Genomic DNA, 10,971 nt, shown 5'->3' with positions numbered 1-10,971 from the left:
GTAAATAGAGGTCAAAATTGTCACTTTTAAAAGTATATAAATTAAAACTTTAATTATGGATTCAATCTATTCAATTTAACCACTTATTTTTCACAATTAAATAAGAAGTTTTAACTAAGACATATTTTTTATTCAAACTGCGGAATGTCTCCACCTGTTGAACTATGCCTGTGTTGAATAATAGATTCATTTTTAATGAAAAATGATATTAAATTTATTGATTATATTTTGAATTAAATAATCTTTATTCATTAATCTCAATTATTTCACTAAAATAATTAGACTGCAATCCCATATATAGGAAATTCACAATTATAACCACTGTAGTATGTAAGTTGCTCTCCTCAAGCAGTTCATAGTTATATGGTTAGGTTAAAAAATCCTTTTTACTTATATGATTATATTTATTTTTTTCCTTAAAATAAACAATTGTACTAAATTCTTCTTAGGCTGTTTAGAGAGAAAAAAAAATTCTCTGGCTAATAAAATTAGGAGATCTCAATGTTCAAATCTCAAACAAGCACTTAAAAAGAAAACTGTTCCTCTATTTTTCATATATAGAAAAAATTATGAGTACAACTCTTGTGAGATTATGTTACCCTCTATTTAATAATGTCTTTCAAATTGTGGACATATTACATAAATTAACAAGTTATTTTCACTCATAAATCAAAAGGAAAAATAAAACTTTATATAATTCACTAAAAATCAAGATCAAATTGCATTCATACAATTTTAAGAATCCTTAGTTCCCAGAAAGTAATAATGAAGGAAAAAAATGTATATACAATAATTTAAAAAAAATATATATGTATGTATGTAATTACTTTTTAAAAAAATTATATTTATAAATATTTAATAAAATAGAGCCATCCATTTATATAATTAATTTATATATTTCCCTCTCCTTTTACTATTCATTTCTTAGGAATAAAAATCTCTATCTCAAAGATAATAAATTCCACAGTTCATGCCTCTTTGATGATTCTCTTCGATCTAAACTTTAACTGAATTTTATTTTGAATTCTAATTCTCTTCGATCTAAACTTTAACTCCACTAGTTAAGATATTATCCAAAATGTCGTAAGTTTGAATTCTTATCCCTATATGTTGTATTAAAACAAAATCTGATTTAAAAAAAAAAAGCGAACAAATATACATTGACTTTGTATATGCTTGAAAGAGAGGAAGAATTAGTAACGGGTTATCGAACCGAGTATTCGAGTATCAAATATGACTTGGGAAACAAAAGAAAAACAGGAAAGTAGAAGAAGAGTTGTATTTATTTTGTGTGCTCGGTAGCAAAAACAGTCCATAAACAAACTACAAACAGAAGCACATAAATACAATATATACACATTCAGCTGCGCTGCTCTCACTGCTAAATCCCTGTACATCCATCCAGCTTCCATGGAAATTCAAATTTAAAATCTTTTACCGTACTCGAATTCCCTTTTCACACTTTCACTCCTATCCTCGCTGCAACCTGCATTGCCAAAAAACCAGCAAGTCAAGCATCGTGACCGACATTTGTGCGAAGGAGATTTGTGGTTGATTTGATACATATAAATGACAGTAGAACTAGATCAAATTTGGTAAGTTCTTTCATTCTGCAGTGAGTGAATGGATTGAAGCATATACCTCTTTGAAGGAGTGTACATCACTTCCCCACAGCCATGCATCACAACCCGCGTCTCTCGCGCCCCATATATCGTTCCTACGATCGTCCCCTACGTGTAAGGCATCCTCAGGTCTCACACCCAGCAACTCACAGGCTTTTAGGAAGATTGTTGGATTAGGCTTTTCAGCTTCGACCTGTTCAGGATCACGTTGGGAAGGATTTCAGATGTAAACTCATATGTACCTTTATAAGCAAAGCAGTTTTATAACCAAATCGTGTCTCAGTAGCCATGGAAAACAATGGGAGCAGCAGGAAAAACATATAGAAGAAGTCCAACAGAACCAATGAAAAGGGATGAATAGCTCACCTCGGCTGACACTGCCACAGCGTCGAACCAGTGATCACAGTTCAAGGCCCGCAAGAGAGGTCTTAATCGAGTGTCGAAATTTGAAACAATGGCTATCTTTACACCTGCTTTTTTGAGAGCTTTAAAGACTCTCTCAGCTTCAGGATCACAAAGGTGCCAAGCCTGCGAACATATTATCAGCAGAAAGAACATAACTATATGTCTATAGAACAAGAAATATCACCACTAGGAGCTCCGAGGAAAAAGTGGCTGCCGATAATTCTAACCTTGTTAGTCGTATAGTAGTTATAGAGTTCTTCAAAGTACTGAGAATCTGAACAGCCAGTTGAAGAACTGACGATATATTGCCAAAAGGGTCTCCCATCGCTCACATATCTGCAGTTCCACGAGGCCAAATGTTATTTTTTATGCCATCAATTTAAAAGGAATTGGAGAAGAATTAGAAGACTTCTCGCTGTCTCTAGATTACTCAAACAGAGATCTGAGAAGAACTGACATCTCATTCCCCCCCAGGAAAATGCCTAAAATTATGAAATCTCATAATCTAATTATTAAAAATATCAAACATCTCATCAGATCATCAATGAAATCAAATGAGCAAGCAATTGCTCCAATTTATAAGATCTTGTTCCTCAGCCGTACAAAACAAACTGATGAAAAAAAGCTGTGTTTCCAAGGCTGATTCATAATTATTAAAAATATTCCCACCAGTTTACTCTTTCGACTGACCAGGAAAACACAGGCCATGATAATCAATTATGATTCCAGTTTTACAGGTTTAAGCGACTTGATTCTGACAAAAGCACTTTGTAAACTGACTAGGATACTAGGCTGGCCACAGCATAAAGCTAAAATTATAACAGGCAGTGGCCTAACTCTAACCGTGAGAAAACTTCATTAAATAAACTATAATTTCTTTGAAATTGCTCCCATTTGACTTAACTGTGAGAAAATTTCATTAAATAAACTATAATTCCTTAGAAATTGCTCCCACTGGACCAAATAATTTTTCTTCTAAACTACAAACCTAAAAGGCATATACACTTTAATGATGGACAGCTATTAACCAAAAAGACAATAAATTCTTCTTAATTCTACATTGGAAGAGTTACAAATATATCCTCGGAAATATGATCTAGTCAACGATTCAATGGTCTTTTGGACAATGGTATTAGGTGTGTATGACTTTTCTTTCACAGAACACAAGGTCTACGAGATCCAGACGAGAACAAGAAGAACAATAAATGCAAAATCAGTCATAAGAAGCTGAAATTTGTAGCCAATTCAAAACAAAAACTCAGTGAATCGAAGGAGAAAAGTTGACCTGAGGCGAGATCCACCCCAAGGTTTCTGGTAAGCCCTTCTGTATCTATTCAGAATCTCTCCCTCCGAGTAGTTCACCCCATACTTCTCACCTATTTCTCTGTAAATCTGCAACAAAACATATCAAAAGATTCAACAAACTTCAACACAGAAATCAAAAAACAGAAGAGACAGAGAGAATTTAAACATGCAAAAAAAAAAAAAAAAAAAAAAAGCTCAGAGAGAGAGGATGAGACCTGAGCCATGGGCTGAGAAGGAACAAGAAGAGTACCAACAGCATCAACCAGGAGAGCCTTGTGAGTGATTTCACCATAGAGAGACCTCCGATAGTCCTCGTAATCCTTCACGCCCAAAATCTCGAGCCCCATGGACCTGGACTCCAAGGAAGCCACAGCAGAGGATGCAAATCCATTGGCGCCACCATTGGAGCAAAACGGAGGTCTGGAAAGCGAGGTATTGGCCGGGAGAGCGCTCAGAATCCTAGAGATTTTGGTTCTAATGGCAATTAGCGCCATTGTCGAACCTCATTTGAATTTGGAGCTCCGTTCTTGTGCTTGTGGCTGTGAAAAGTGTGAGAAATTTTTTGGAGTGGCTTTAAATAGAGCCTGCCAAACAAAGAGACGACGATCCTCAATATACGCACTTTCCAAAATTGCCCTCAAACTTCAACGGTATTTCCCATAATGGCCAATGATTCTGATTCTTTAGCCCGTTTTGGACAATTCAAATGGGGGCATAATATTTCTCTCTTTTTTTCTTTTTTTATGCTACTTTATTACAATTTTTAATTATATTAAATTATTCTCATTAGTTGAATTATTTAGAGAAAATTACATAGGACCTATGCGTTCTTGTATGGGCTAAAAGTCGATCGCCACGTGTTGGCATTGTTAGAGTAGGAGGATAGAGAGTTTTTCAATTAACGTCTGAAGATGTTATCAGATCGGATAGGAGAATTTAGGCATGTAATTTGTCTGTTTCAGATCATAACGGATACAATCTTAGAAAGAGAGATTTAATATCATTAATTATGAGTGTGATTCCTGAGAGTCCTGGGATATAAGGAAAATTCTTTTCTTTATTCTAATCTATACTGACTTGAATATTAGAGTGTTCACCACTTATCTTGCAGGTCTCTCTACACTTCATAGAAGATTCGCCTGATCGTTTATGAAGGACATTTTGTGCACAAACAATTTTTTAATTAAAAGTTTTAATTTTTAATTAGGAGTGGAGTGCAGGTGTGAATTTAAAACCTCTAATCAATGGTTTCCTAACCTATTAGCTGAAATACGTTGAAGTTGGCAAATTGAAATTAAGCACAAATTATAAAATTGTATAAATAAACCATTGTATTATTGTATAATCTTTAATATTTTATACCAAAGTGAGCATAACTCAACGGTAATTAGCATATACCTCCAAACATAAGGTTGTGAGTTCGATCTCCCACACCCCAGATGGTGTAATAAGTAGCTTCATCTTAATGTCCCTTTCTTACCATTCTTTTTGGTTTTGTCAATTGTTCATGTTGTAATGGCAAAAGATTCTCCACCCGAGAGAGAGCTTTCTTTCTTTTTTTTTTTTTTTCCTTTTGAAAAATATGAGTCTGAAAATTATATCAAAATTTTTAAAATTTGTGCTTAAATAGACTAAAATGTTTTTGTTTCTTTTTATTACAAATAGTTGTGCGGGACTCGGAACTCTAACATTTAGAGAGATTATGATGTCTTAACAAAGAATTTAAATGTCAATTGTCGATAGAAATGTCAAAGTTTCAATTTTATAAAAATGTAGACAAAATTTTGAGTTGATAACTTTTTTTTTTTTTTTGAAAAATATGAACCTCAAAATTATTTCAAAATTTTTAAAATTTGTTGTTAAATAGGAAGGTGTAACAGCCTGAAAATAACTAAAATGTCTTCTGGTTTCTTTTTATCGGAAAGAGTTTGGTGGGGATTTGAGATTATTAATGTCTTAACAAAGAATTTAAATATCACTGACCAATAGAAATGTCGATGTTTCAATTTTATAAAAATTTCAATGAAAATTGACAAAATTTGAGCAAATAATTTTTTTTAATAATAATATTTTTTAAAAAAATTTGTGCATAAATAGGAAGTTGTCACAACCTGAAAATAACTAAAATAATTTTTTGTTTCTTTTTATTACACAGAATTGGGGTTGGGATTCTGAACTCTAACATTTAGAGAGATTATTGATGTCTGAACAAAGAATTTAAATGTCAATAGTCGATAGATTTCAATTTTATAAAAATGTCGATGAATTTATAGACAAAATTTCAATATCTATAGATGTTTTTAGAAAAATTAGAAAAATTATTTAAATTAACGCATAAATATTTTAATTTTTTAAAAATAATTAAAATTTTAGATAATATTATATGTTTCTTAATGATATTTTGTTGAATTTTATAATAATTCATTGATTTTTTACGATACAATGAAAATATTGATTCACTCCTTATGTAAGATGTTTAATACATATACATATATGAATATATCGACGTGTCGAAAATAATTTAATACTTTAGTCTTAACCAATTAAGTTATGCATAGGTTGACACCAAAATGAAAGATATTAAGAGGATAGGGAACAATTACATCCTTCAAAAATTATATATTTTTTCTTCAGTGTTCAAGAAAAAGATGGAACGAAATTTGAACCTAACCTATTTAGAAGGATAAATAACCTCTTAAGTAATTGAAATATGTTTAGCTCAAAAAAAAAAGTTTTAAGAAAATTTATTTAAATGAGTGATAGATGTGGCTATAAAGTAATAGCCAAAATTTAGTATAAGTTTTAGAAGAGAGTGGGGTGCCCATAAAACATGTAAAAATATCTTCGTAATTTATTTTAGAAGTATTTTAATTTAATAATTAATTTTTGATTAAAACATTATAAATTGACTTTCCATCAAAGCGACAATTATAGGTTATATTATAAGGTCAACAATTTATTTAAAGAAAAAAAAAAGAAAAAGAAGTTAGGCCACGAGATTATAAAATGGGTCCAGCATGTCTTGGCGCATCTCAAGATTCTTCCATGACATATAATGTTGTCTTTTTTTAAAAATTTTTTAATTAAATTAGAAAATTATGTAAATATTACATACCTGGCAATTAAGAAGTTTTATCTATTTGGTTTTTAAAAGTTTCTACCAGTCAAAACGAACATAGTTCAACGGTAATTCACATATATCTCCAATCAAGAGATTGTGAGTTTGATTTCTTGTCTCACATGTTGTACTAAAAAAAAAATCTTACTAAACTCGAGAATGGTTTACGTGATTTGCTTATTATATTATTAAGGTTGGAGGTTGAGGTTGAATTATTCACTCTTTCTGTTGAGGTTGAAGGTTAAATCTTCCTATTCTACATTTGTTTTACTAAAAAAAAAAAGAGAGGTATTTAACACTTCAGTTCGATAACTATTTCATTTTTTTATTTAATTTCAAAATTTTAACTTAATTTTTGAAAAATAGACCACAAAAATTTTTAACTTAATTTTTGAAAAATTCAATGGATATTTCTGTAAATGTTAGAAATTAAAAAATCGTAAAAAATATTTATATTAACCAATACACATTTTTCTATTTCTAAATAATTAAAAAATGAATAATATTAATATTATATATATATTAGTGACATTTTGTTTTGATATTTTTTATATTTGATCTATTTTTTTGTACTATGATGGAAATATCAATTTACTTTTTGTGTCGATGTCGAACTCATAAATATATGAATATGTCGATGGAAATGTCGACGTGTCAATTAAAATATCAACGTGTCGACAACTATTTAATATCATGGTAATAAATAGAAGTAATATTATATGCTTGATTTTCTAAAATAGAAAATGAAAAAGGAAATAGCTATAAAATGAGGCATAATTGATTCGATTTGGAGAAATGACGCGGACAGGACACAGAGGACACGGTGGCATTTTCTTTGATCCCCGTTCTCATTTCAGGGGTAGTTTTGTAATTAACTAAAAAATCGTATCATTTAAGTTCAACTATTCAGCTGGCTGGGGAATGCGACAGATCAGAACCTCCACGGAATCGATTACGTGGCAGCAAATGAAATTAGTTGAAAGCCACGTCACCATCATTCATCCACAAGTATGGGCAACAAATAAAATATTTTGTTTTTTCGAAAAACATATTCTATTTCTGGCCATAGGTGTTATAGTTATTATTCTGTTAAATTCCATTGTGTTTTTTTTAATCTTTTAATATTATTTTAATTTTAATTATTATAGTTTCTATTTTGTTAAAATATCATATTCTTTTTTACTAGTTTGGTTAAAGTTTATTTGTAGTTCCACTGGAATGAAAAGTAAAAATTTTAAGATTTTAATCCATCATATATATGATTTAATCAATTAAATAATCAATTAAATTATGTTCAGATTGACTATGTCGTTTAAGTTTTTTGATAGGGCATGTTTTCCTTTTTTAAATGTGTAAAGAAATTAAAACTAAGTAAGTTTTGAACTTTCGTTGATAGGGTTCTTAAAGACTCATTTTTATCCAACCGAAATTATTTTTTTATTTATCTAGAAACTAGTTAAAAATATTATTTTACTCTCCATACTTTTAATTTTTGTTCGTTTTATCTATTTATTTTTAAAATGTTCATTTTGTCTATGTATTTTCAAAATGACTATTAATTTGGTTACGTGCTTTTAAAACGTTTATTTTGTTCTCTATATTTTTTAAAAGTAATCATTTTGATTTCTTCATTTTATTTTTATCTCATTTTCTCAATTACAATTTCAACGCTGCACTACATTTAATATATTTTTTGAAATGTAATCATAATTTTATATTAAAAAGTTTATGCTGTTCTACAGAATTTGTGTTAAGAATTTGCAAACAGAGATTAAAACTGTCACTTTTTAAAAGTACATGGGTCAAAAAGGACATTTTGAAAGTATAAAAACTAAAATGAACCTAAGTTAAAAGTACCAATATCAAAATAATACATTTTAAAAGTAGAGAGACCAAAATAAAATAAGCTAGGATCAAAATAGTATTTTAACTCTATTGTGGGTGAAAAATAGCATTGTCACATGAAGAATAGAGAAAAGTCGGAAAGATCAAGTCTCACCCGAAAACCAACTTTGGGAAGACGGATCGATCTTCCTACGTAGCTACAAAACCACATTGAAAAACCTCTTTTAGGCTTAATATCTTCCCACTTCCCAAGCAGCCGACCTTTGGTATGACATGAGTAACTACTGATCGGATAGCTTGTCGGATCCTCCAGTTATAAATAGAGTCTTTCACTCCATGTATCGCATTCTAGTTTGGTCTCTATATTAAGGTCGAATTTAAACAGACTTGAGCATATCGATGTGTTTGCATCTCTTATGTAGGTCGTTTTTTCCTACTGAAGTGACACTCAAGCTCATTCCAATCGTCTTTGTCGACTAATTCCAACAATGACGGAATTTGTTGTACAAAGGAACTATAAAAAAGTTTATTGATTTTTTTAGAACTCTTATCTCATCACATCCATGTGAGTTTGTCAATTTGTATTCAATTAAAATTTTGAGACATATATAAAATATAAAAAATGGATATGGGCGTTTGTATATAGTATACAATTATTGGAAAAGATATACCGTGAATGATCTTTAAAGATATTTTTGTTACAATATTAAAATTATTCTTGTCACATATATTTATATTAAAAAATATGAGACAAAAAAGTATATCCTTACATTAAAATAATAGTTTAACATGGAGTTGAGTGATAGCCTTGGAATATAATTAAGTTTTATTCATTTAGTTATATATTATTCAAATGATTGTAAATAGCATAACTAAATTGAATAAGACAACTTACCTTCGATTAAAAGGTCGTGATCTCCCCATGTTGTACTAAAAAAAGAGATGAAAAAAAGAAATTAGGTAAATATTTAGTTGTTGAACTTTAATATGTAATTTTCTTTTTATATCCATGAATGTTCAGGTCAATTTGCGTGCATCTTGATTAATCTCACGAGACAACTGTCCCATTCTACAACATTTGATAAAAAAAATATATGAATTAATTTTTAAAGTAAGTGGACATCATAATTGAATTTTAGCATATAATAATTTATTGTAATTTAAATATTATAGTGATTTAGTTCTCTTATTAAAAAAAATAATATGGTAACATGGAGTTGAGTGATAGCCACTTGGATCCCATCATTCCTTTCTTTTTTTTCCGTTATTTGTTATTTGTTTATTTTTGTACATATGACCTTTAACTTTTTTATATATGGTATCTAATGGTGATTGTTACATAGTACGTCAATAAGTTTTTTAATTATAGAGATTGAATTGTTATAAATTTTAAACTATAAAAATTAAATTATTATACCTATTAAAGTTCATATGTTAATATTATAAATGTAAGGTAAAAAAATAAACTAAATTTTTATCTATGAATTTGAATCTAAAATCTAAAATTGACTCGCTTAAGAAGATAGAGAAAAATGTATTTTCTACGTAGTGTTAATATGAAAAATATCAATAAAATGTCATTAATATATATATAATATTAATATTGATCATTTTTAAATAGATTTTTAATCTATTTAAAAATAGAGAATATTTATTTATTAATTTAAATATCTTTTAATTTTTCAAATTTTTACATCGACATCGGTATTTTATCGATATTTCTATTTATATCAACGTCAATATTTAAAACTCATATGTAATAACATTCTCAAAAAAAAAAAAAAAAACTCATATGTAATAACCGTCCAAATTAATATGAAATTAAAAGGAAAAAAATAAGTGATATTTACAGGATGCCGTTTTGTGAAATGAAGTTCTTCAATCATTTATTGATATGTCGGTCCCGCCTGCATTACCGTTACCTTGTAAGCAGACTCGTTTGTTTGGGTCATTCCAACGCATTCATCAACTGAGATCGAAAACGACAACCATGACCTACACATTCATTTATTATTATAATTCTAAAAAAAAAAAACCATTATTTTTTTTGTCAATTAGAAAATAATCATACATATAATACTCGTATAATTGTTTTTTAGTACAACAAATATGAGGATAAAGATTTATATAATTGATTTTATTGAAGGCGAATTCTCATCGATCATGTGTCAACATTTAATAGGTTGGAAGGCTCCGAATCATCATAGTAATATAATTAGAAGACAAAGTTTATGAAGATTATTGAACCGCTTGAATCTTCTTAAAAGCTAAGTCAATATTACTTTGTTTTGGTCGTTTGTACGTAACTTCCTAAAGGCCAAGCTGACCAACATAGATCTCAATAGACCACTCTCTCATGAGGGACAAGCTGACGATCATTATGTCATTTGTCGCAAACCGATAATAATTTATCCAACAAACCTCGTGATTTGCGAGACTATAGTAATTAATCGTTCTTCAACTGTCGTCGGAAGCTCAACCTCTAGATAGAGAGTTCCACCTCGTTTTTAAGGTACATGAAACTATATATCCTCAAATTGAGTATTAGATTGAATTAACACTTGACTTGAATGTTTGAGCTGTTTAATTTCTCTGTGCAAATTTCCTAGTTTGTCAGCCTTATCATAGTTCAAGCTTCATGAAATTGATCAGATTCTTGATCTAACAGGTTTGTTT

The 10,971-nt window shown here is 29.6% G+C and overlaps 1 protein-coding gene across 1 annotated transcript; it reads right to left on the bottom strand.

The window, feature by feature from the left end:
• Nucleotides 1–1,265: 1,265 nt before the first annotated feature.
• LOC111025250 (Haloacid dehalogenase-like hydrolase (HAD) superfamily protein) lies at nucleotides 1,266–3,895 on the bottom strand. The gene is made up of 6 exons (XM_088123552.1): nucleotides 3,548–3,895; nucleotides 3,313–3,419; nucleotides 2,255–2,363; nucleotides 1,989–2,150; nucleotides 1,642–1,815; nucleotides 1,266–1,486 (listed from the first exon to the last, which is right to left on the bottom strand). The coding sequence occupies exons 1-6, from the start codon at nucleotides 3,824–3,826 to the stop codon at nucleotides 1,457–1,459; spliced, it is 861 nt and encodes a 286-aa protein (XP_087979678.1). The 5' UTR covers nucleotides 3,827–3,895; the 3' UTR covers nucleotides 1,266–1,456.
• Between the last annotated feature and the right edge of the window lie 7,076 nt (nucleotides 3,896–10,971).

This window comes from Momordica charantia, assembly GCF_013281855.1.
Source record: "Momordica charantia cultivar OHB3-1 chromosome 5 unlocalized genomic scaffold, Mcharantia_2.0 BLBB01000005.1, whole genome shotgun sequence".
NCBI lineage: Eukaryota > Viridiplantae > Streptophyta > Magnoliopsida > Cucurbitales > Cucurbitaceae > Momordica > Momordica charantia.
Note: the sequence above shows the minus strand (reverse complement) of the source record. Positions and strands in the feature narration are given on the sequence as shown.